This window comes from Sapajus apella, unplaced genomic scaffold (genome assembly GCF_009761245.1).
Source record: "Sapajus apella isolate SASKATOON/1434 unplaced genomic scaffold, GSC_monkey_1.0 scaffold64, whole genome shotgun sequence".
Taxonomy (NCBI): domain Eukaryota; kingdom Metazoa; phylum Chordata; class Mammalia; order Primates; family Cebidae; genus Sapajus; species Sapajus apella.
Window position 1 is genome coordinate 8,014,376 of NW_022437004.1, and position 27,134 is coordinate 8,041,509.

Below are 27,134 nucleotides of genomic sequence, written 5' to 3' on the forward strand. Positions count from 1 at the left end.
GCAGGGCCTCTCCTGACACCCTTCCTGGGCGTGGTCAGGAGGCTGTGCCCCCAGATCCTGGAGCAACTTCTGCACAGTTTATCCCGCTGTCATCTGTCTGTCTTTCCTCCACTTGACTGTTGAGGGCAGGAATGCTCCAGCCCAGCTGGAAGAGAAGGAGCATCTCAGGCCAAGGGCACAGCATGCCTGAGGTCACATGGGCAGGGGAGTGACTTGCAGGAAGTCCCATTGATGGAAGCCTGAGATGCAGGAACAGAGAGAGTCAAGTCAGGAAGGTCCTGATCTACAGTGATGATAGGTTTGCTCTTTTTCCAGAGGCAGTGGGGTGGCATAGATGGATTTTGAGCTGGGAAACACCATCTTTGTCCTTGCGCTTTCCAAAGCTCCCCTTAGCTGTGTATTCTATCTTTTTTCCCCAACCAGACTGCAAGGCCCTTTATGGAGGGACTGTGTCTTGTTCACTGTGGAGGAGGGATTGAGGTGGGGTGGGGTGGGGCCAGGGTGGTTAAATGCAGAAAGCCAATGAGGTTCTTGGGGTCTAAAAGAAAGAGACTGAGACGTGAGCTGAGGTATCAGCTGTGGAAATAGGAAAGGATGGCAGGAGAGGTATTGAGGAAACGGAACCAGAGGTGATTGGGATTGTACTGGGCACTTTGCCAGTCCTTGACAATAAGAGATGCCCCTGCTCTCTAGGAGCCTAATCTAATGGGAAATTCAGACAAGGAAACATTTATAGGCTATGTTAAATAGCACAATAGGATAAGCGTGGAATAAAATGAGAGCACACAGGAGGGGAACCTAACTCTTGGAGAGTCCAGAAAATCAGGGCCACCAAAGATAAAGAATACAGGGGGAAGAGGAGGTTCTAGTATGAAGACAATTTGATTCAGGATAAATTGAGATACTCTAGGACATCCATGGCCTTGTCAATAACTGATGTGCTTACTCTTCCAGCACCTAGAGGAAGGAAGGTGAGGCTGGAGGTTTTTATTTGGAGTTTGTCAGCATCTAGGAAGGTTGCTAAAAGCACAGAGGAATAGGAGATACCCCCAGAAGATCTCAAGAAGCAGCAATTAAAGAAGTAGGAGAGCTAAAAGAAAGATCATGGAAGCCAAAGGAGGAGAAGGTTTCGAGAAAAGAGGAGTGGACAAGGGATCCGATGCCATGCTGAAGCCGAGCAAGACCTGGAATGTTTCCATGGCATTAAACACTCAGGGGGTCACATGAAGTAACTTCAGGGAGAGCCGTTTCAAAAGAGTGTTGGGGTCTGGATGTTTGCGAGTGGTTGAAGAATGATTTGGGGCATGGAAGTGCAGATGGTGGGTGTAGACAAGCCAAGAAGCTTGGCCATGAAAAGAGTAAGAGACATCAGTGGCTGGATGGGGATGAAGGGGTGCAGAATGGTTTGTTTCATTAATATGAGATTTGTGACTATTTATATGCAGGAAGGGAAAGCCAGAAAAAGGCACAGAAAGTGGCTTTGAGACTTTTGCCTCATACTCATATTCCTTTGCCTTTAGCAATATCTGGGGTTCTATGGGATGTGGAGGGGAGGATATAAGACAGTCCCTTGACACTAGAAGACTTATTCTATCTTTTTTCCCAACCAGACTGCAAGGCCCTTTATGGAGGGACTGTGTCTTGTTCACTGTTATAGCTATTAAGATCTATTCCAGCTGGGCACAGTGGCTCATGCCTATAATCCTAGCATTTTGGGAGGCGAAGGTGGGCAGATCACAAGGTCAGGAGTTTGAGACCAACCTGACCAACATGGTGAAACCCTGTCTCTACTAAAAATACAAAAGTTAGCCAGGCATGCTGGTGCTCATCTATAATCTCGGCTACTCAGGAGGCTGAGGGAGGCAGAGGTTGCTGTGAGCCGAGATCGCATCACTGCACTCCAGCCTGGGTGACAGAGCAAGACTCGGTTTAAAAAATATATATATATATATTCCAGGGGCCAGCACTTACTAGATGCTCAATTAGTGTTTGCAAATTCATCTGTTCAATTATAACAAAGTAGTATAACTATCTTAAAAGAACTGTTTGCTGAGATGTCATAATAATAAGGCTTGCTTTAAGCTCTACCCAGTTCTCCATGATTTAGAAATAATTTACTCAAACCCCTTTCTCACCAGGCAGTCCTGCTCGTCTTGATTTTTGTTCTCAGAAAGAGAATAAAATTGACAGTTGAGCTTTTCCAAATCACAAATAAAGCCATCAGCAGTGCTCCCTTCCTGCTGTTCCAGCCACTGTGGACATTTACCATCCTCATTTTCTTCTGGGTCCTCTGGGTGGCTGTGCTGCTGAGCCTGGGAACTGCAGGTAAGGGACAGTGGGTGTGGGTTCCATCACCTTGGAGTCATACACAGAATATCATTCTGGAACCACTGGCCTGTTTCTGTAGGCACCAAACCCCTCATTCAGCCAGAGGTGTCTGAGAACAGCAGTGATGGTGCTAGGGGCTCTGTCATACGGGAAAGTGGGAAGTTCTTTTCCCTCTTTTGTATTGGTTTTAAAGGAGCTGGTTTGTGTTTCATGAGAGAATAAATGCAGTAAGGACTGAAAGCTTTAGGAAAAACTAAAATATGAACAAAGGCCAATAGTAAGAATATTACCAGATGTCACCAAGGTAATTTGCCAACCCCTGCTTTCATATCTACACAGTGGTTCTTCACCAGAGCCATTCCTCAGAGTCAACTTTGGTGCTTTATTAAAATACAGTTATCTGTGCTCCAGCCTCAGAGATTCTGATTCACATGGTTTGGGATGGAACCTAGTGTATGTTTTTGTAAAGCTCCATTAACAAGGCAACCATATTCTAAAACAGCACTATCCAGAGTGCAGTCTGAAGCCAGATAAAGAGCTTAGCTAGAATGGACATCACTCCATTGCTTCCTTCATTGAGAAAGTCTTGCTATGGGGAAAAAAAGTCAGCTGAGAAACAAGAGCTTGGTGATGCAGTTGATCTGCATTTCGGCACAAGCTTTTCATCCCACTAACAAGGTGAGGTCAGGCAGCTTGCCTGTGGACCACACATGGAGTGGCACTGTCTAGATCTTTTCTAAGTCTTCTGTGCGATTTTCTTAAGACCCATATTCAGTTCACATGGATGCAAGTACAAAAGAGTACATTGCTTCTGGAGACTGTCACCAGACAGATAAGAACCACAGCTGATGTCAGATGAGCAAGGCTAATGCCGTTTCTTACTGTTCTCTCAAGTTGATCTTGTCCCTCACTGGCTCCTGGCACATAAGAACAGCTGCAATGTAATAGATTCTTAGTGTGGTCCCCTTCCTTCTCCTCTGGAACTAACTGAGGCTACAGTGCCAAGACGGTCAGCAGGTTCCCTGGAAGGAGCGGCCCTTGGATGCCTACGTGTCCACCTTCAGAGGTGCATAGGGCCAGTCTTTTCTGCTGGGGGTTCCCTGGAAGCTCGCCGAAGGCCTGCAGTGAACTTCTGATAATTACCCAGGGAGGAACGTTGGTCAAAGGGGTATAGGGCTATAATCAGTCAGAATGAGGTTTGTCTGGGAGTGAAAGAAAACTCAAAGCAACAGTGGCTAAAGTAGGAAGTAAGGTGATTTCTCTGTCGCACAGATGATATCCACATGGCGAGGATCCATGCCAGCCTAGTTCCCCAGAGCTCAAGGACTCAGGCACCCGCTTTCTTCCTCTGCACTCTCTGCCCTTGCTTCCACCTCATAATGAAAGGCCATTCAGCCTCCCATTGCCATGTCTTCTCGTGACCTTGAGGAGGCTGGCAGGGAGGAAAGCAAGCGTGCCCCTCCCAGAAGTCACAGGTGGTGCTTCCACCCATGCCTTATCAACCAGGTCCCAGCTATCTAGCAGCGCTTGTCTGCAAAGGAGACCAGGAAATGTAGTTTCATTTTGGGCAACAGCCACCCACCATTTAAAAACCAGAGGTTCTATTGCCAAGAAGAGGGGAGAACAGATACTGTGAGACAGGTGAATTCTCAGCACTGGGTGGCCTTCCTCGAGTAAGCTTGAAGTGGGCTCAGCCCTGGTCAGAAGGGAGGGCAGTGGCCCTGGTGCATGAAGGGAAACAGGCCTTTTCTGAAAGTGTCCTAGATTCTAATCTCTTACTGGATGCTTTCTTATGTTCTGTCCCCCGGGCATCACAGTCCCCTTGTCATGCAGGTATTGTTATGCTCAAGTTACAGACAGGAAAATTGAGGTTCTGAGGAAGTCACATGCCGAAGGTCATACAGCTGGGAGGCATGACGTGCTGTGACTCCAGAGCTTTGGAATGGAGCCTGTGCTCTTTCCACTACCTTACACCTCCCTTGCATCTGGGATCTAAAGCTAGGAAATAAAAATAGGCCTCTTCAAGTTTGTTCAAGATGAATCCGTATCGGGGACCACAGCAGTTGGCTGGTGGATGTGGGATGTGCTCACAACATGTCTGGGGCTTGAGGTTGACAGCCAGAGCCAGCTGGGGATGAGGTGTGATGGGAGGTGGTGGCGGTGGCCCTGGGCAGCGGCACTGTGGGGCTTGAATCCTTGCTTCTAGAGAATCACCAGAGAAACAGAGAGGTCTTGGGAAATACGGCTCAGGACCAGTGAAGGACCCTCCTCTTCCGGCCTCCTTAGGCCCAGCTGGCCCAGCCCAGGGACCCCTGTTGGCTGTGAGTCTGGATAATGGGAACTGTGTCTATGGCTAGACCCCATGATGTTTTGGAGCAGGGATGGTTTTAATTTAACTCAGAAGTATTTGGTGAGCACTGTGGGGACCAGACACTGAGCACGGCACTAGGGGAGGTGGGGAACAGAACTGAGTTTGTCTCTCTGCCCTCGGTACTTATAGTCAAGTAGATGGTCCAACAATGAAATGTGTGATCGCAGCGAAGGTTGATGGATGTGATGATCAGAGAAATCTGGGGAGCTACAGGAGCACCAGAACAAGGCTCTAACCCACGCTGTGAGTCAAAGAGAGCTTCTCAGAGGATAGGCTGGAAATTTCCGGGTCAGAAAATACAGAAGAGGCAAAGGGAGATGCAGCGAGGGTCAAGACAGCACAAGGAGAGAACCTGACTACAGGGGTCAAGGGAATAGGCCAGGCCAGTCAAGTCAGAGAAACAAGCCCCAAGGCCAGCTTGGACGTGAGCTGCCAACCCCTGCCCCTTAACTTCCCTGCCTAGGCATAGGTTGGACCCAGGGCTTACGGAGCATGGAGTAGCCTCCACTGCAGAGAGACCTGTAGGTTATTTTTCAGGGCTGAAGCTAGTGTGTCGTTCTGCATTCACTCTCAGGATCACATAGTGACATGTGATAATTCAGTGTCAGTGCAAGCAGCAAACAACGAGACCAGTAGAGGGGACAGAAAGAAACTGGGTGTCCTGGACCTAATGGAGGCATCTATCAGCAGGTTGATTTTAGGCTTTTTAGGACAGAAGGTGCCATGCAGAGCCACCTGCCCCTGCTCCCCTGCCCCGCTGGGGTTAGGCATCATAGAAACCAGATCACCTGTCCCCTCCTTCCATCGCTTGTGGCCGATCCAGGTGACAGGGTGCCCTTTGTTCTCAGAACCCTTTTCATCAGTGCCAGAGCACCTGGCTCTAGGGCTGGGAAGATCAGCAGCTGCACCACTTTTTGATCTTCAGAAGATGCCCCAGCTAACACTTGAGAGGGACTCTGAGCCGCTTTCACATCTTGTGAAGAGAAGCCAGGTGAGCGGGTGGTGAGCCCTGCACAGTGCCCAGCTGCCTCATTCCATGTGCCACAGGCAGCTTTGGGGGGACAGACACGCTCTTCAGTTAGCGCCCGCTTTTATGTGTGGGCTTCTTCAGTACATACATAGTTGTTTGTTTGTTTTTTGTTTATGGTTTTTTGTTGGTTTTTTTTGTTTTTCTTGAGACAGGGCCTCCGTCTCGCTCAGGCTCAAGTGTAGCTTCAACCTCCTGGGCTCAGGCAATCCTCCCACCTCAGCCTCCGCAGTAGCTGGGTGGGACTCCCAGTGCCTAGACTCCCCAGTGCCACTATGCCTAGGTAATTTTTGTATTTGTTTTGTAGAGACAGGATTTTGCCATGTTGCCCAGGCTGGTCTAGAAATCCTGGGCTCAAGCAATCCACCCGCCTTGGCCTCCCAGGGTGTTGGGATTATAAGTATGAGCCACACAAATAGTTGTTTGTTTAAATTGTGTTAGAAGGTTGAATGAATACAATTTTTTTACTGTGTAAAAAAAAAAAAAAAAAAAAAAAAAAAGGAGTGAACTCAAGTTAATAATTTTTGCCCAGACATGTTATTTTTCTAGTGACTGTAAATCATTCTCTTAACTAGTTGACAAATTCTGACTTGTTTTCTTCAGCAGAGCATATCAAGCCCCCATCCCACACCACCTAACAATGACATTTATTAGTCCAATGAGATTTGTCTGTTACCATCAATATGACAGTAACTGCTAAAATCCAATAGAAAAAAGTGAAAACTATAGTAACCTTGGTAATCTGGTGGATTGGAAAGAACTCAGATGACCTGGTCACCCCCAGCGGTATTAAGGTGGTCTGGAAACTCCAGAGTTTGTACAATGGAAGAGACCCATATTGGATTTTGGTAGGGGTTGGGGCTTCCCTTAAGGTCTGTGCTGCAGTTAGAAGATTTAATCACAGGGCTGCACACAGCATCACCATATACTTGAGATGCACAAAGGGGTGGGCTTGGAAATGAGGCAGCAGGTTCAGACAGAGGGTTTTCCATACGTTTCCCATCAAACGACCTGGGATCCAGGCTGGCTCTGCCTCCGCACTTCCTTTTTGCCATGTTTGCAGTGGAAAACTGATGTGAGGTTGCCTCACAAAGATGTTAGGAGGCTGAGGTGAGACAAGAGCTTTTAGGCCGGGCGCGGTGGCTCAAGCCTGTGATCCCAGCACTGTGGGAGGCCGAGGCGGGTGGATCACGAGGTCAAAAGATCGAGACCATCCTGGTCAACATGGGGAAACCCCGTTTCTACTAAAAATACAAAAAATTAGCTGGGCATGGTGGCGTGTGCCTGTAATCCCAGCGACTCAGGAGGCTGGGGCAGGAGAATTGCCTGAACCCGGGTGGCTGAGGTTGCGGTGAGCCGAGAGCGCGCCATTGCACTCCAGCCTGGGTAACAAGAGCGAAACTCTGTCTCAAAAAAAAAAAAAAAAAAAAAAAAGAGCTTTGGTGTGCAAATAAGGGACCACATGTACTTTTTACACTAGGAATTAATGTTGACCAAGGAACATCTAGTACCTTCAGCTCTGTAGTTTATTCTTCACTTTTCCTGGCACATTCAATAACACAGTTTAAAAAGAAAATTGTCTTTTTTAAAGTTATTGGAGATCTAGAAGATAATTGGAGTTATTTTGCTGGGCCTGCTGATGGCCCAGTCCTGTTCTAGGAAAAGAGTGAAGGGAGGGTGCACAGGAGAGAGTCGAAATAGCTCCTGTTTCAGAAGGCCATGGCCCTATTCGGAAGGTGCAAAGGAAAGCAGTTTCCATGCACATCTCCGTGCCTTTGCTCCTGCCGGGATCTTCCTTTAGAATCCCCTCCCCTGTCCAACCCTCATCCCAACTCTCCACCCCAAACTGCTCCCAGAACTAGTCATTCTTTAAGATTGGTTTTCAGCATCATTCTTCTTGGAAAATCTCCTATAAATTTCTCAGCCATACTTAGATATTTCTTCTCTATTTTTTTCCTTGCACATTTTATATTCTTCATTCTGTCAACAACTGTTTATCTCATGCCTGCTCTGTCAGCCCTGGTGTCACATTGCGTGTCCACTACATGACCTGGGCACTTGAGATACAGCAGTGAGCAAGACAGTGGCTCTGCAATCCAGGTCTAACATTCTAGTGGGTGGGGAGAGAGGCAGTGAGTAAGGAAATATGCATTCCATAGTGATAGGTGCTGTCAACAATAAAGCAAGATGTATTGTCATCCCACAAGAGTAAGAACACGTGGGTTCAGGACCACGCCTTTTTCTTTCTGTGTCTCTTAGCACAGTTCCACACCTGAATGGATTTGGTTAGGAGTGCTGATGGATTTGGTTAGGGGTACTGACCCAGTGAGTAACATCACATCAGTGTCATGGGTGTTAGATGAGATGAATATATGGAAGAACTCATATATTGCAGGCTGCCTGTCAATGAGACTTTCCTCTTTTTTCCTAATCCTCATGCTGCCAGAGCAAAAGGCTGGGGCTGACAGGACCCTTGGGCCAGTTTTCTGGACAAGGCCAGGTACACAGAACATATTAGAAAGTAGAACCCCTCCAAATTAGGCCTGCTTCCCTTGGGGAATTATCCCAACCAGCTGGGCTACCTTCCCTAAGGAATTGCTATCTACGACAAGCATTGTATCACCTTAATCTTTTGAAATGTTTTAAAGCTTGCTAATAATACCCAGATTTATAGCTAGCTGCACTATGAATACCCTTCAGATAACTTTGAAGCTCTCAAGGGAGATCTCTAGAAAGTTGTCTACAAATCTCCTTAATAGAATGTATTACTTGAGGAAGATATATCCATTCATTCACTCAATCAACAAATATTTATTGAACATTTACTGTGTGTCAGACCCTGTTAAAAATGCTGGAAATACAGGCCTTAAATAAAATAAGTCAGTCAATGTTATAGAACTTTAAAAGTTGATAAGTGGCATGGAGAAAAATGAAGCAGGAAGGACAAATAGGAAATGCGTAAGGGGGCAGGGTATCATTTTAAATTCGGCAGTCGGGGGTGCCTCACTGAGAAGGTGATGTTGAGGAAAGATTTGCAGTAGGTGAGAGCAGAGCCGTAAGACCATCTAAAGGAAGGGGAAACATCCCAGGCAAGGGGCTGGCAAGAGGCCGGAGCTCTAGATCACAGCAAGGGAGGCCTATTCAGCCACAGTAGAGTGGGTGACGGAGAGCATGATTCAGGGAAGAGTTGAGGGGTCAGATCCTGGGGCTTTGCTGGCCTTTGTAGGAACTTTGGCTTCTAACCTGAATTGGGAAGTCTTTACAGGATTTTAAGCAGAATAAAAATGTGACCTGACTACCTTTTAATAGCAGTGATTCAGTAAGAAGAGGATGGTGACTTGGAATAGGTCACAATGGTGGAAGTGGTGTGACATATTGGATTCTGCATCTGTTTCAAAGGTAGTGCACATTGGATGTTCTGGTTACATGAAAGAAAGAATTGGAGAGGACTCTGAGGGATTTGGGCCTGAGCAACTGGAAGATAACTTTGCCATCAACTGATATGGGGCAAGAATTTGAGTATAGCATTTTCAGGTAGATCAGAAATTAATTTTTAGTTGCTTTAATTGAGATGTCTTTTAGACCGCCAGGTAGAGATCTCAAGTAGGCAGTTAGCTGTCTGAGTCCGAAGTGAGTGAAGGAGGTCCTGGCTAGGATTTACATTTAGGAACTTGGGAACATATTAATAGTACTTAAAACCATGAGATTAGAATGAATGTAGATAGAGAGGGGAAGAAATCCAAGAACTGTGCTTTGAGGCACTTCATGATGCTCTGGAGATGAGGGAGAACAAACAAAGAAGACTGAGAGGGAGTGACCAGCGGGTAGAAGAAGAAAGTGGGTGTGGTGCCCTGGAATGCAGGTGAAGGGTTTCACAGGGTCCAGTGTGGCATGTGCGGCCACTAAGGGAGAACTGAGGATTGACCACTGAATGATCATGATTGGAGTAGGTGAAGAGAAAGTGGGAGGAAAAGAATTGGAAAGAGTAAGTGTAGACAATCTTGAGGAATTTCGCTGTTAAAAGGAACAGAAATGGGGAGGAAGCTGGGAGAGGAAAGAGTCCACAGTAGATTTTTCTTAAAGATGGGAGATAGTTGAGAATGATTCAGTAGAGAGAAAGATTTTGATAAAGAGAGTGAAAATTACTGAAGAGCAGCCAGGCATGATGGCTTATGCCTGTAATCCCAACACTTTGGGAGGCCAAGGCGGGTGGATCATGAGGTCAAGAGATCGAGACCATCCTGGCCAACATGGTGAAATCCTGTCTCTACTAAAAATGCAAAAATTAGCTGGGCATGGTGGGACATGCCTGTAGTCCCAGCTGCTTGGGAGGCTGAGGCAGGCAAATCACTTGAACCCGGGAGATGGAGGTTGCATCGTGCTGAGATTGTGCCACTGCACTCCAGCCTGGGCAACAGAGCGAGACTCCATCCCCCCACCAAAAAAAATAAATAAATTGAAGGGCTATGTTCACATAGATGAGAAAGAGTGGGGTCTGGTGAAGTATGGCTATAAGATCATGGACCATTTATTAATGTTCAGGGAGAGGGCTCAGATGATGGACCTGTGTTGATAGCAGGTAGGTGTTAAGTGGTTGGCACTAGCAGAGGTTTTCTGATTGCACCAGTTTTCTCAGAGAAACAGGAAGTAAGATCATTGAGAGTGAGGATGGGAAGGAAGCTCGTGAAGCTTGAGGAATTTATAAAACTGTTATGCAGAAGAAGGGGAAATGAATGGAACAGTATGGGAGCATGAAAGTTTCTGATAGTAACTCAGATGGCATCCTCACTCTGATTTCTTTTTTGGCCTCTTTTATTGTTCCCCTAATAGCTGAGGTCCAGCGTAATGCCAGCATGCAGTAGATGCTCAATAAATGTGTAAGTTAATTTCAGAATTGGAATTCTATCCACCTATATCTCATTTATTACTAACCCTGTATGGCACTCACTATAGCTGACCCGATTGCTCTTAATATTCTAAGAGCCTTACCTGTTTATTATACTTAACTCATAACAGCTATGGGTATGGCACTTAGAGCCCCAAGACAGGACGAGATCACCAAGAGTGTGAGAAGTAAGTATTACTATCCTCCAATTTCAAGTGATGAGGCAGATTTTTAAAAAGTCCCACTGTTTGCCTGAGGTTGCTCAGCCTTTAAGGGACAGTGCAGAGATGTGACTCTCAGGCTGTGTGACTCTCAAGCCCAAGCCAGTAATCACTGTCCCAAGGTCATCTTGTCTACTCTCTTTTTTTTTTTTTGAGAAGGAGTTTCACTCTTGTTACCCAGGCTGGAGTGCAATGGCGCGATCTCGGCTCACCGCAACCTCCGCCTCCTGGGTTCAGGCAATTCTCCTGCCTCAGCCTCCTGAGTAGCTGGGATTACAGGCACACACCACCGTGCCCAGCTAATGTTTTGTATTTTTAGTAGAGACGGGTTTCACCATGTTGACCAGGATGGTCTTGATCTCTTGACCTCGTGATCCACCCGCCTCGGCCTCCCAAAGTGCTGGGATTACAGGCTTGAGCCACCGCGCCCGGCCACTTGTCTACTCTCTTAACCATCAGAGAGCAGTGGCCCACATTGCTTGTCACACATTTCAAAGCTGAGCCTGGAATAAGCCTTCTCCCAATTCAGTGCTCTTCACACCACTGTCCCCTGAGATTCATCCTATCTTGGGATCTACCCGTAGTCTAGTTCCCATTAACACACATTAGCTACCCATGATAGCAGTGGTAGTGCCCAATCCGTAAAGACAAAGCAACTGTCATGTGATGAGGGGATCTTGCCTGCACTGACACAGCCATCCAGGCGAGGGCAGTCATGTGCGCCTGACCACGTCTGCCCCACCCACAGGCTCTGCAACTGCAGGCTCCGAGCTGGATCCAGCTAGTGTCCTGGCTTTTGTCCTGAAGCCAGCGCACCCCTGAACGTTTGTCTAACCCAGTGGTTCTCAAGCGGCCCCTCCAGGTGACTTTTTGCCCCTGATGTAGCATTTGGCACTGCGTGGACACATTTTTGGGTTGTCGTGGCTGGTGGGGGTGGGAGAGCGCTCTGGCATCTGTATAGAGAGGTGTGGCAAGTTGCTAACACCCTTCAGGGTGCAGGACAGCCCCAGCCCCAGTGAAGATCTGGTCCACAATGTCAGTGAGGAACTCTACCCTAAAGGAAAGTCCTAAACACCCCCAGGAACAAATAGAAGATGGTTTTAATAAGGATGTTCAGATACAATAGTGATCACTCAAAAATAACTTGCGGGTTCTGCTTCTTGGGGAATGCCAAAGGCTTTATAATGTCTAAGTGGATCTTGACTCATCACTTTAGCTGCTCCCACCACTGACTGTGCCAGGTTGGGAGGTGTGTGCATATGTGCCCTTGACAGCACAGGGCAGCTGAGAGGAGGACTGGCCCCCATTAGCGTTCAGGTCCAGCAGGACATGCTTACCTTTGTTTGAAGAAACCATCCGTCCTGTTCTGTGGAAACGTTCTCTGTCCTCACTCACTATTTGTGATATTGTGAACCTGGTTTTGCAGAACCATAATCTGTAGCCAATACTGCTGGGCCTTGTAGGAGGAGCAGATACTTGTTCCCTGGCCCAGGGCACTTCTGATATTCCAGAGTGTTTCTCAAAGTCCGCTGACCTCACCTACCAAACAGGCACTCTGGGAGGGGACACCTCCTCTGGAATTGGGAATGTTTCCTGAAGCATGCCCTGAATCACACCCCATTTTGGAAAAGCATAGGCATTAATCCATCCTTACCCAAAACAAATATTGCCTCCAAGCCAAAGTGGGCCCAGCATTCATAAAATATTGATCTCTCTGTAAATCAAGCTGCTCCACTGTTTCTTACAATGTCACTCTTGTTCAGCAGATCATAGAGCTTGGGAATTAAGATCAGTCTTACTCAGTGGAATCAGCTTTTGATCTACAGCAGTTATCTTCCCCTTTCCTTCATACAGACCCTACTGTGAATATCTAAGGACTCCTGAGTAACGAACCTGAAGTCAGTTTATAGCTGAAATAATCTCTAAATGTTCTTCAAGCTATAGGTTTCACCAAATACCAGAGCCAAAGATCTTCTTCTTTACAGTAGTTGATTTAAAATCCGTAGTGGGAAAATATCTAAAAATCATATGCAGCCACAAAGCTGGGATTTGGATTTACCAGTGTCTTCAGAGCTAATTCAAAGACTTCTTTAGAGGAGAGAAAAGAAGGCAGGATATACCTATGTGAATGGCAAGACATTAGGGCGACCTTGCTGGCCTCAGTTGAATGTAACACTGTGCTCCTGAAATTTAATGATAGTAATAAACCATGATCACTTATGGGACGCTATTACTATGGGCTGGGCACAATACCAAGTGCTTTCCAGGTAATCTCACTCCATGCTCAAACTACCACCAGGATACAGGTATTCTAGATAAGGAATCTAAAACTCCTCCAGGTATTCTAGATAAGGAATCTAAAACTCCGAGAGGCCAAATAACTTGTCCTGGGCTACCCACAAAGAGGCAAAGCTGGGATCTGAACCTGGGAAGGTTAACGCTGAGGCTCAGTAGACATTTTAAATGTGCTACGAGAGTTTGCTCTTGAAATGAAATCTGAAATAGATCCTTTTGAGAAAACAAAGATACTTGTCTCTTTCATAAAGTTTAAATTTTTGGTGAAGAAGGATTCTATAATGTGGTACTAATATCTTTGTGTGGTTTCATCAGTGTAACAAGTTTGGTTTGCATCACAAAGTGATGTGGTAGGAAAACTATGAATTTTCAGAGTCCCACGTGTTCAGGTTTTTATTTTCCTTCTACTAATTATGAACTCTGAGACTTTACAAAAGTTACCTGTCTCTTCTTTTCTTTTCTTTTTTTTTGAGACCAGAGTCTCGCTCTGTCACCCAGGCTGCAGTGCAGTAGCATGATCTTGGCTCACTGCAACCTCCACCTCCCAGGTTCAAGTGATTCTCCTACCTCAGCCTCCCAAGTAGCTGGAGCTACAGGCATCTGCCACCACACTTGACTAATTTTTGTATTTAATATTTGTAGAAGCAGAGTTTCACCACGTTGGCTAGGCTGGTCTTAAACTCCTGAGCTCGTGTGATCTGCCTGCATTGGCCTCCCAAAGTGCTGGGATTACAGGTGTGAGCCACTGCACCTGGCCTACTTGCCTCTTCTAAACCTGTTTTCATATCCACAAAATGAGATGAGTATTATCGTATGTGTTAGGTGCCTTGGAAATTGCCTACCAATGATCACTGTAATGATCACTGTTGGTATTATTTAGAAGTTAAATGTGTGTTCCTGATTTTTATTTTTTGCTGTGTATATTATAAATTATGGTGGGTACTTGACTTTGACATCTGTTTTATGTAATGCCAAAGGCCAGGCATAAAGAAACATGGCTTGTTGAACCATGGTTCATGCTTAGGAAAACACTGATATAAAGGATGTTTGTGTTTTAAACTTTAGGAACTGCCCAGGTTATGGAAGGTGGCCAAGTGGAATATAAGCCCCTTTCGGGTATTCGGTACATGTGGTGGTACCATTTAATTGGCCTCTTCTGGACTAGTGAATTCATCCTTGCGTGCCAGCAAATGACTATAGCTGGAGCAGTGGTTACTTGTTATTTCAACAGGTAGGTCCAGTGTTTTTTTCTATTGGTTTATCTATGTGGTTTATCTATGTGCTTCATGTTAATATATCAAAAGATATTTGGGAATGTTGACCTAGCCCCTTAAAATGAGTTGGCAAGAATAAAAGACTAAGCTAAAAATTGGGCTGTATGCTCATTTGGTGGTGAGAAAAAATATTATACCTTAAATCTGTCACATTTCCAACCTCTTTTGCTTTAAGCTGGAAAATTTAGAAAGAAGCCAAACAGGGAGAGATCATATTTCTTAGACTTGAAAGATAAAAAGGGGCTGGAGCGTGGTGGTGCCATCTCTGCTCACTGCAACCTCCGCCTCCCAGGTTCAAGTGATTCTCCTGCCTCAGCCTACTAAATAGCTGAGACTACAGGCGCCTGCCACCATGCCCAGCTAATTTTTGTATTTTTAGTAGAGATGGGGTTTCACCATATTGGCCAGGATGGTCTTGAACTCTTGACCTTGTGATCCACCCACCTTGGCTTTCTAAAGTGCTGAGATTACAGGCATGAGCCACTGTACCCGCCATTCTTTTAATATTAAAAAAAAAAAAAAAAAAAAAAAAAAAAGAAAGAAAGGAAGGGTCGAACTTCCTTATGATATCCATCCAAATTGACTTTAGACAAAAAAATTACTGGTCTATTTTGAATATGCTTCAGTAAATTCTGTGAGCCTCACTTTGTGATCTGCAAAATCCAATAACGTTTGCTTGGGGGAAAAAAATCCTAAAGGAATTGTATGTAACCACAAAATATAATTTATATTATAGTTAGGTGCTAGTGAATTAGTTACTTGCTTCTCTGTTTGTATCCCCATCGCCTCTGAAAGCAATTGAGGACACATCCAAACACACACACCCCAGAACGCTTTACCTCTCCTGTGTGGGACTCTCACCCCGGGTCAGTGAGAGCCCACAGGACAGAGGAGCCCAGCCAGGGCAATGTCAGGGCTGGACTCAAAACAGAAAGTTTACTCTACAAAGGGCTGATCCTCCTCCGACCTCTCAGACCAAATGATCGAGAGGCATGAGCTTCATGGGAGAGACAGCCCACCAGGGGTAATTCCTGCCATTGAGCAGTTTCCTCCTGACGAGAAGGAGCACTGTGGGTTGCTTTTTCGTTTTTCTTATCTTTTCTTTTCTTTCTTTTTTTTTTTTTGAGACAGAGTCTTGCCCTGTTGCCAGGCTGGAGTGTAGCGGTGTGCTCTCGGCTCACTGCAACCTCTGCCTCCCAGACTCAAGCGATTCTCCTGCCTCAGCCTCCCAAATAGCTGGGACTACAGGTGTGTGCTACCACGCATAGCTAATTTTTGTATTTTTAGTAGAGACAGAGTTTCACCATGTTGGCCTGGATGGTCTTGATCTCTTGACCTCATGATCCGCCCACCTCAGCCTCCCCAAAGGGCTGGGATTACAGAGGTGAGCCACCATGCATGGCCAGGAGCACTGTGGGTTTTCAATGTAGTGTGCAATTCTGAAGCCTCCATCATTAGAGGCTCCAGAGGACTCATAGAGGGGAAGCTGCCCTTGGCATTGAGAACCTACAAGCAGCTGGGGGTGGGTTGTGTGTATTGCTTGCTCCCAAGTAGGGGAGCAAAGAGGGTATTCTAACCAAATTGGCCAGCAAGTAATATTTGCCTGCCAGCAATTTTGTGTTGTCTTAGAATAACAAAACCAAAGCATTTTCAATGAGGACTTCTCATTTGGAGTTCCAGTGAGGCATATATACTTATCTTCGAATCCCTTCCCTCTCTCCAGCCACTCAAAAAATCATGAAAGATTGAAACAAGCATAAACACACCAGGACAGTGAGAAACAGAGGCAATGACAGCAGATAAGAAACACCAACCAAATGGTGAGAGCGGAGGAGAGGGAGGTGGAGCGGTGCCCCTGAGCTCCCCCTGGAGAAAGCTGAAGCAGCCTGTCTGTGCATGCTGGCTGCGTGAGGGGGTGCAAATAAGACGCAGCCTGAAGTGAGCCACAGAATCCCAGAAAGACTCAGGAATTCAAGTATAAAAACCATCCCTAAGATTAGCTGAAAGCCTTCCTAAGGAGTAGACTCCCAAATCCACACCTGCTGAGACAGGGAAATTTGTTCTCCAGAGAGGGAAACCAGAGAGGGCCTGGACTTGGGGTATCGGGTACAGTTGAGACTGGGGGCAAGTCTCTGTACTAAAAGCAGGGGGAGTGAGTAAAAGCCTAAACACTGAAGTGAGGCCCCCCACACAAACATCAGCACCCCACATTCCACAGTTCAGCTCACAGAACGTTGGCAGTTCATTTGATATTCCCTAGGAAGAGGTTAGAGGATGCTTTTATGGAGAAACTGCCTAACCCAATGTGAAGACCTACAGATAGTGCCACATGGGGCCCCCCCAATGAAATGGATTTTCTGACTCCTAGCAAAACAGTGAAGCTCGTCAGACAACAATTAACATTCCTCACACAGAGCTTCTAGGTATTCTGGAGAGCCTCACTCTTCAACTTGAACTGTTCATCAGTGATTATTAAACAAAATGAACAAAAGGAAACTACAAAACAAACTATAATATAATCAGAGAAACAAAGATATATTGCTAGGACCCCCCACCACAAAAATAAGTGCATAGTGAGGAAACAAGACCCCTAAGTAATTGTGATTACAAAAGTGCAAATTTTCTGTTGAAGGATTAAAATATAAAGTGGACAAACTCTTTCGGAAGGTAGAATAAAGAGACAAAGCGACATAAAATAAGGGAGAAAGGACTAAAAGAGGATAAATTTGGCAGTCCCAGTATCTGACTAATATGAGTTCCAGAAATACAGAACAACAACAACAACAAAAAAAAACAGAAGAAAGAGAGGAATTAACAAAGAAAATTTCCCAGGGCTGGAGGACACAAGTAAAGAGATCCCAGAAGCTTCCCGAGGGAAAAAAGATCACAGGCAAAGGATCAAGGACCAGAATAGGATCTGACTTTCAACAGCAACTCTGAACCAGAAAAACAGTACAGCAAGGCTGTAGAAGTCTAGTGAAAGATTATTTGCAACCTAGAATTGTGTAGCCCATCTATAGCTAGTATAGAGTGCTCTACCTAGTCCTACTACTAGTCAAGGGTAAAGAAGAATAAAGTCATGCACAGCCAGTCCCAAAATTTCCCTGCCCACGTCCTTTCGAGGAGGAATATTCCCCACTGAAACTAATAAGTAAGCCAGAGAGGAAAACATGAGTTTCAGAAAACAGGCTCAAGAAGAGAAAGGAATTCTCGGGAGGGTAGTTATGCAGCAGGTATAGAAAGCTGCTAAGGTAGACAGTGGGTTCCAGGAGAGATGTCACCATGAAAAGAAAGTGGAACCGAGGGAATACTAGGTATATTCGAACATGCTAAGAAAAAAAAGCCTTTACGCATTGGTGAAGCATTCGGTGATGCCCATGGAAATCCAAGCTAATAAAAAATATGTAACAACTTCAGAAAAAAAAAAAAAGTTGTACAGGAAGGGAAATCTAATTGGAATATACTACTTGGATTAGTTGTGAATATTGTTTACAGCACATATTTATGTATGAATGACAAACACTAAGCATTAATAACTTTGATGTGATTATATTGGAAGAAAGGATGAGAACATGAGTGTGAGGGGGATTGGGGAAGTTAGGCTATGTAAGAAAATGAAACCAGAATCTTTCATAGCAGAAAAGTCAGTAGACAATATCTGAAGCTGGCTGGGCGTGGTGGCTTACACCTGTAATCCCAGCACTTTGGGAGGCCGAGATGGGCGGATCACCTGAGGTCAGGAGCTCAAGACCAGCCTGGCCAACATGGTGAAACCCTGTCTCTAAAAAAAAAAAAAAAAAAAGTAAAAGATAATATCTGAAGCTGAAAAATCAAGAAATAGCAGTAAGAACATGTAATTTTGGGGTGTGGAGGTGAGTTCTCTAAAACAGCTCCGGTATTATCTCTAGGGAGAGAGAATTATGAATGGGGAAAGAAAACTGCTATTTTACCTATTAAGCCTAGCAGTGCTTTTGGGGTTTGTAAGATACTTTACATATTACTTTGATTTAAAAAATAATTTATAATATACACAACGATTTATTTTTAGCACAACTATTCCATTTATTAAAGAGCTCTGCTTCCTTTTTTATTTTCTGGCTAATTTTGAAACCTCAAGGTTTTTCCTTATCTCAAAGTTCACAATTCTTTGTGTCCTTTTCTGGCCTGCATTCAGGGTGAGGATTAAATATAGCCAGGGGGCATTCATCTTTGTCATTCATTTAAGCACTAAGAGGGCAGAAGAGTTCATACAAAGACCGTCAGGTACCAGAGTATGGGCAATCTGTAGAATTTACTTTTTACAACCATTTGCTTGAAGAGGGATCAACTGAGAGCCAAAGGTGCTGTTAGGGATGTGATAGGAAGAAGCTAGCACCATTCAAGGTGTTTGAAGGGACACTTGATGCATAGCTTCATCATCGTTTTCAAATATACAGACGATGGTTTCCAGCTGCTCTGAATCTGCTGAGGGAGAAGAGGAAATGGATTCACAGCAGAGCCTACAGAATTTAGGTAGAGACAGATGAATTTCCTAACATAGCAAGAGTTACCCAGGCCAGTTAAGGAATGCTCGTCTTTATAATAAAGACAATGTTCATTTTCTGTAGAATTAGAAAGAAACATAAAGCCTTCTCAGCTCTCCAAGCCCCATTTGCAGTGATCTTGTTGTAAGAAATACGGCAAGGGACATGGTCTCTGCAGAAGCCACATGGTCCTTTGCTGGGACCAGCTTTATGTTGGAGGCCATTCGTCCCGTGCAGCCCACACCTATTCCAGCAGCCTCAGCACAAAATTCATTTTCTGTAATGTCAGAAGAATTTTTAGTGAGCACAGGCTGCATCTAACTAGAGCTAAAGCTTGTCCCTAGGACCATGATGTGACTTGCTTGGCTGTGTGCACTGTACTGTCTGATGGGACTGGAAGTTACAAACAGTACTTGGTACCATGACCCAGAGGTGTCAGAGGACTTGGATGGATGGGACCAGGAAACCCTTTGCCCCACAACTTGGATTGATGTATTCTGGGGACCTGGCTTGTTGTTCTGGGAGCCAGGCACCGTTAGCACTCAAAACAGCCACACATCCAAAAGAAGGGGGAAGCTGGGCTTCATGGGGCACGTGCTGGAGTTGCCTTACCCTCTAACAATGCCCGTGTCTTCCTTGCTGCCGCTACCCACAGAATTGGGGTGGATGTGGCCCAGTGGGAAGGTCTAGAGAGAGATGAGGAAGCTTGACTGGGGACCTAGTCCTCTCCAGCCTCCTGAGAAACTTATTGCTGGGTTTCCCCATATGCTCAACCCTGCAATGCTGTCCCCCAGGTCAATTCTTTTTTTTTTTTTTTTTTTTTTTTTGTTTGAGACGGAGTTTCACTCTTGTTACCCAGGCTGGAGTGCAATGGCGCGATCTCGGCTCACCGCAACCTCCGCCTCCTGGGTTCAGGCAATTCTCCTGCCTCAGCCTCCTGAGTAGCTGGGATTACAGGCACGCACCACCATGCCCAGCTAATTTTTTTGTATTTTTATTAGAGGCGGGGTTTCACCATGTTGACCAGGATGGTCTCGATCTCTTGACCTCGTGATCCACCCGCCTCGGCCTCCCAAAGTGCTGGGATTACAGGCTTGAGCCACCGCGCTTAAAATATGAATAAGTCCAGAGATAAGTATTATGTTTAGCATCACTGGGTGTGTCAGACCCTCTTCCTGAAGGCAGGTTTGTCTGGTTGTGAGGGAGACAAAGCAGGAGGCACAGCCACACACACACACAGCAGGGAGAGGTAGCAGGATGACGTTACCTTTGAACATGGAAATGAGTCTGAGAGGAGAAGGTGGCCCCAGAGACATGCCACTTCATTAGCCTTTTTTTCCATAGGGCTGTTTCTAGTTTTGAGGGCAGGTATTGAGTGACTCCTGGCTCTGTGAGCTGGCTTGGGTTGAAAGGGCTCTCTTTTTAAGTTCCCTCTCTCATCATGTGATAACCCAGCTTCTGGAACCTGTGGGTCTTCCAGCCAACAAGCCTTGCAGAGCCTCGAGCCATAACCAGGATGTGTTACAGACCAGGGAAGCTGAGGCAGTGGAGGCAGTCCTCTGCCTGAAATGGTTAACCCCACTGCAGTGAAACCTCCGAAGGCTGATGGCTAACCCCACACTTCAGTACCTGGAGGGCTAACCCTGAGGCCCAGTGGCCTATGAATCATTTGTTTCCCTGCCAGATGGAAAGCAGGTGGTGTCCTCTTCTCCCTGCATCCCCTCTTGAGCACCATAATAAGTTCTAAGGCACATAAATCTCCTCAATGGAAAAGTAAACATTCTTCCTTTAAAAAAAAGTGAGGAAAGGGAAAAAAATGTGTCAGACTTTCCTGGCCTACCCTACTCTTCTAGTTTATCCGATCAAAATGAGTTCCTATTAGCAATAGCTTCCATGGTTTTTCCTATTTTAAATAATACTGGGGTGAAACACACATCCCTCTTTTTGTGGGACAACTGGGTTGCAGTTTTTCAGCTCCCAATATTACTTTCATGTTCTCTTTTTCTTCCCAGCTGATTTGAGTAACAGCAAAATGCAGCCATTGCCAACTCTTGAAACATTTTTGGCTGCCTTCCTTTTCCTCTCTCAAAACCTAGGCTGCTGTCAAAACCTTAATTCATAGTGACTTATTAGCAACCAGAGCAAGTTGGAGAATAATCCATTATAAAGAAACCAAGCTTCACTGGGAATCTGTGAAGTTGCTTCTCAGAAAGGCCTTATTTTGTAGAACTGGCTTCAGCGGGAATTCAGAGGGTCACCCCTGGGGCGGCACCAGCCCCCACTCCTTTGTTTTATCTTCAGGTTTAGGGGAGAGTGACGGCTGTGCCCATTCTGTTCTTTCTCACTTTTTTTCCCTGCCTGTGAAACTGACTTGTACACATTCTTGGGAGCTGCGTCATGACAAGTCCCGTAAATGATTCACACTGGAGTGACCTTTAAAGAGCAGGGTGGAAACCAGCAGGATTTGGGGAGCCTAGAGCTGTGCAGAAGCCAAGCACCCGGGGCTCTCTGTCCCCTCCCTGTAACGGGAGTTCACTGGTGCCTCTCTGGCCACTGACCCTGGTCACGTGATGTGGTGATGATTTTTTTAATCACCAGGCGAATGCTGGCAATATTTACGTATAGTCCTGTGTAATCAAACCTTGGAGACTGTGCTACAATTAAACTTCCGAAAGTAAAAATGAGATGAATAGGCTGAAGGGTTGGTGGATGGGCTAGGCATTATAAAGAGGAAATCTTTTTTAACTCATCAATATATTTTTTTAATTTTTCCTGTTTTATATTCTTTGTAGCATTGAGTGGCACCAAAACGAATTAAATGAATCCAAGAAACAATTTAACCGAAGCTACCAAGGAGTATAAAAAGTGTGCCAAATGCTATTGCATCACAACTTTCTAAGTTGTTACTGCCACGGATAATTGGAACCAGAGAGTGTTTGCTGCTTTATAAAAAGTGTTTTTAAAATGCTGTCTTTTTCCCTATTTCCAGAAGTCAAAATGACCCTCCTGATCGTCCCATCCTTTCGTCTCTCTCCATTCTCTTCTTCTACCATCAAGGAACTGTTGTGAAAGGGTCATTTTTAATCCCTGTGGTGCAGATTCCAAGAATCATTGTCATGTACATGCATAACGCGCTGAAAGAGCAGGTAAGGCTATCTCCTGAAACACAGCATGTTCCATGTTTGGGTTGCCAAAAACTTAATTACTGGAAAACTACAGCAGGTCCCAGGACAGAAATGTGACCTGTGGCCGTGCAGAAAGCCCCTGTGCTCCCCAGCTCCCATCTCCCGCCTCTCCCAGCAAACCTTTTATTTTCCCAGAGTCTCTGTTTTGTTTATGGTTTTGTTTATTGGGTTTTCTCCAATGTGGTGGAGATGGCGTGGGGAGGGAGTAGTTCTGAGTTCACTGAATTTCCTTCTTATGCAAATGCTGAACAAATGGGATGAACTCTTAAGGTGAAATTTAAACAACTTTTTGTAAATGTTTATCATGGTTTTTTTTTTAATCATGCTTTTTTAAGTGAAAAAATACACTATAAGATAGGAATATTTGTTCATTTCTGTTTTAATGCTAAAATATTGCCTGCCTTTTGTGTTTCCCAGAAGGTGTCATGGGAAATTCCTGGCCTGTGTGAGGAGGAAGGAGGGAGAAAAGGAGAGAGTTTGAATGAGTGTACATGAGAGTGTGTATGTGTATGTGTACATGTGTGTGTGTACACGTGTGTGCACTAATGCACTTGAGAGTGAGATGGGCCAGCTGACCTCCATCTCAGCTCAAAGGACAGAAAACTGTAGGGCTTTTGTGCCTGGGGGATTTCTCCTCCCTGGTTTTTATTTCCATGCACATTTGGTTATGAATGCCAGTGGAAACCAGAACACCAGGAAAACAGCTGTTCTCATGGTATTTCTGGCCTGCCAAACAAGGGAAGATTGGACTCTTCCCAACTCTTCTGTTCTCACACAATGTTAATCTCTCCCCCATCACCACCTCAGAGTTGGTGACTTGGTCAGTTTCATAAACTTACCTGATTCTAACCTTTCAGGTGTAGCTATGTGTCCTTAGTAAATTGAGGACATTTTACCCATAGGTTGACATTTTATTTTAGAATTGTTTTCATTTGCTTTTTAAAAATATATCTGAATTGTTGATATTTTAAAATCTATAGTCAGGATTTAGTGTATCAATTAGAAGCAATTGATTGGATATCACTTAAAATTATCTGGCTTCCTTATCTGGAAATGCATGCTAAGCAGTTGCCCCTGATTGTAGAATTATTTTATTGCATTTCTATTAATATTTTGCTTGGCCACCTTTTGGTGACTTGAAGAGGCATTTCGGTATCCAGGACAAAACTAGCTACTTTTGGCTCCTGCATTTTGGAATCAATCCTTCAGTCTTAGCAAACTTGCAGGATTTCTTGAAGAACAGGACAGCATTTTATTTTAAATCTATTTGTGATGTGTATGTGTGTGATTCATAATAGAACATCATAAATTAATGAGCATCGGGGAGCTTTCTGTCCCTCCTAAAGCTAGGCATCTTAAACTCCCTGGGGAAACAGCCTTTCGTAAGTCTAAAAGAGAAGTCAATGGAAGGCCCAGGGTCTCTCTGACTGAGGTCTAAAAGGTTATTTATCACTTCCCAGATCCCACAAGGACCAAGGGCCAAAATTGCTTTTAATGATGTCACTATTGGGAAAATGTGTCCTTTCTTAGGTTAAAAAAAATTTTCTTCCTCAGCAGCCTTACTGCCCAGCACTGTGTCCATGACTTAAACATTTCACACAGCCACCGTGTGATTTTTCCCAGTTAAATAGGCTCATTCACCAACACAGCCAGGCTGAAAAGTATCCAGATCAAGTTTCACCCAATTGAATTAACACTGGGATGAGAAAATGTCCATATAAGGCTGAGTTATTCCTGGGGTCCTCATCCTAGGCTATTTCAGGATTGTTTTCAGGGATGTTTTCACTCTGGAGAGTGGGTAGGATGCCACCAAGCACCCCTCCCGCAAGAGGTTCATTAAAGTATTCATTCTTGAGCTATGTACAAGTTCAAGTTATATTTTGAAGGAGTCATTTATCTCTCAAACTTTAGTCCTGAAAAAAATCACTACAGGATTTATTTCCCCCAAAGTTAAACTTGATGCTTTACTTAATGTGGGCACATAACTAGTATCTACAGTGCATTATTTGTTTTTTGGTTTCTGGGATGTGATTTTTTTTTTTTTTTTTTTTTTGTGAGATGGAGTCTCACACTGTCGCCCAGGCTGGAGTGCAGTGGCATGATTTCAGCTCACTGAAACCTCCGCCTCCCAGGTTCACATGATTCTCCTGCCTCAGCCTCCTGAGTAGTTGGGATTATAGGCACACACCACCACACCCGGCTAGTTCTTTGTATTTTTAGTAGAGATAGGGTTTCGCTATTTTGGCCAGACTGGTCTCGACTCCTGACCTCGTAATCTGCCCTCCTCGGCCTCCCAAAGTGCTGGGATTACAGGTGTGAGCCACTGAGCCCAGCTTGTGACTTTTTCATGAATGTAAACTTTGCTTTAAAAAAGCAAAGTGTACCATCAGACACTTAAGGGCAGATAAAGGGGGAGGAAAGGTGGTTTTTACTGGAACCAGAAGGCCTGCTTTTCCTTTACTGTGCAGTATGGACTGACCTCCCTTTCTGCTGAGGTTAATAGCACCCCTAACAGGTAAGTCCACAAGAGAGAAACATTGCTCCTCAGTAATACTTGAACCATAGTCAGTAGTATTAGTATGCACAAAATAGAACTCCCACGCCACCAGTGTTTCCTAGGTGCATAAGTCAAAACTGTTGCCTCAGAAACTGCCTGCTTGCCTTCTTTCCGGTGTTGTTTTTGACTCTGTTCCTTTGGTCTCAACCTGATCCAGCAGCATGGTGCATTGCTGAGGTACTTGTTCCGATGCTGTTGTGGCTGTTTCTGGTGTCTTGACAAATACCTGCTCCATCTCAACCAGGTACGTCTCCTACCTCCTGCCTCAAGAACACACAGAAGGGTCCAAGAGTGGGCTCCATCTCTTAGGTCAAGGTTTGGCAAATTCTTCTCTAAGGGTCCAAATTGTGTAAATATTTAAGGCTTTCGGACCAGTCTCTCTGTCACAACCACTCAATTCTGCCATCATGACAGGAAAGTGGCCGTAGGCAAAATGTCAATGAATGGATATGGCTATGTTCTAAAAAACTTTACTTATCAACACTGAAATTTGAATTTCATATTATTTTTACATGTCAAGAAATATTCTTTTTTTGGTTTTGATTTTTTCCCAGCCATTGTAAAATTGTAAAAATTGTTCTTAGCTCCTGCCAGAGGAAAGCAAGTGGTGTGATGGAGCTGGCTCCTAGGCTGCGCTTTGCAGACCCTACCCTAGAACCATAGGCCATTAAAGCCATGCTTTGAATTCTAAAAAAAAATGTCTTCCTCTTTTCGGAAATAAAGAGGGGGGAGTACTTAGAAACTCTAGCATAATGAATGTGTATCAACGAAGAGCTAATTTTCAGTGTCTTCTCTAAGAACTATAATTTTCCTGAACTGGGAAAAGAATTGCCTCCCTAATTTTCATAGATTTCACCAATTTTTCCTTTTCAAGCTATAAATATTCCTTTAAAATTATAAAAATTATATCTTGTAATTGTTTGGATTTCAGATTGTTTTTCTCTCTTGAATTTTTCAAATTGATGGAAATTTAAATATGTTGTATTTTTCCGTAGAACATTTAGATTTTAATAGCCCTTAGTCAAATTTACACAAAGCAGTATTTTTGTAAGTTAGCAGACTGTTTTATAATTTAAATGTTCACAGAAATCTCACTTAGAAAAGTACTTCTTATAATTGCCCGCTCCCTAAGAAATGTACCTTTAGAAGTAAAGAGACTAATTAGACCATCTATGTTTAATGTCTTATAAGTGGTATTTAAAATACTTTTTATTATTCAGGGAAAAATGTAGCCTTTTTATAGTAAGGTCTATTTTTAGGCTTTTAAGGACCTTGGAGAACATTGTAGAGTATATTCAGTTTTCATCGGGATTCCTGCAAGCCAGCATGTATAAAACACAATCAAATAGCATAGGAGCTTTCAGAATGGGGGGAACATATAACTTGTCGTATGTCAATATTCAGTCCAAACCCTTTGAATACATTTGTCATGGTGTAAGATGTTTTAGCTGTGTGTATGTATACAGACACCAACTTACTCCATAAATATTTTAAGATGCATTGCAAAAATGTATTAACTATGATTAAATATATATGCATGAAAAATCAAGGCTAAGAAACATATAGATAGACTAGAAAGACAAAAGCAATGAATGAGACCATTGATATACAAATATGCTGGCCATATGGCCCTACAAGGCCCTGGGGTTGACCAGTCATCCCCTCTCACTGTATTATGGGAATTCAGGTACTTTCTACATCCCTCTTTCACTGATGGTTTTCATTCTGACCCCTGGAAGCCTAAAAGCTCCTGTGGACACTGTGGGGACCACCACGCGAGGAAGGCAGCAAAACGGGTGAGGTGGAGGAAGGGTGGGTCCTGGCCCCACACCATGCCTAACCTGCCCAGCCTTGCAGCCAGAGCAGCTCCACTTTATAAGGTTTAGTGGGGGGAGTGTGCCGAAGGTTTCATTTGAAGACAGGTCTCTGCTGCTTAAGCACATTTGAAAACCTCTGGTCCCATTTTCACATTTGTTTTCTTTGCCCTATTATCCTGAGGTACGTATTTTTTCTGCCTTCTGAAATTTCACCGCCTTAATTAATCCAGCACCATTTCCCTTCGTAGTTCAAAATGTTTCCAAGCTCATAAGTGACATTAATGTTAACCACTTCATAATGACCACTGTAAAGGTGATGACTTCTTATAACACATGCGTCGATGACAGTAATGATCCCTGATTCACAAAGACTAAGCCAGTCTTGATCCAGCTCCTGTAGTGAGTCAGTGGTGCAAATGGGGATAGGTCTTTCAGGTTCTAATCCTGGTGCCTGTGCACTAGGCTGTGGCTAAACCAGCTGTCGCAGTGCCTTTACCTTGGGGTGACTCCTGTAGAACTGGGTGGTGCCAGCTGATGTGGGTGTTGCTCAGAGGTCTACGGTTCAGGAGATTGGGAAGAGGAGGAAGAATGAAAAAACAAGAATTGATGTGAATATTACTGGGGAGGGAAGGGTCGCCTCTGGTCTACATC

At 44.5% G+C, this 27,134-nt stretch overlaps 1 protein-coding gene across 4 annotated transcripts in view; it reads left to right on the plus strand.

The window, feature by feature from the left end:
- Nucleotides 1–27,134, plus strand: part of SLC44A3 (solute carrier family 44 member 3) — a 72,217-nt gene that overhangs the window by 23,143 nt on the left and 21,940 nt on the right. For 2 of the 4 annotated variants that reach the window (XM_032247928.1, XM_032247931.1), the window contains exons 9-12: nt 2,139–2,325; nt 14,193–14,358; nt 21,914–22,070; nt 24,824–24,910. In XM_032247928.1, coding sequence (XP_032103819.1) covers nt 2,139–2,325; nt 14,193–14,358; nt 21,914–22,070; nt 24,824–24,910 — 597 coding nt within the window. The remainder of the gene's footprint in view (nt 1–2,138; nt 2,326–14,192; nt 14,359–21,913; nt 22,071–24,823; nt 24,911–27,134) is intronic. The other 2 variants (XM_032247929.1, XM_032247930.1) reach the window with 2 other exon arrangements.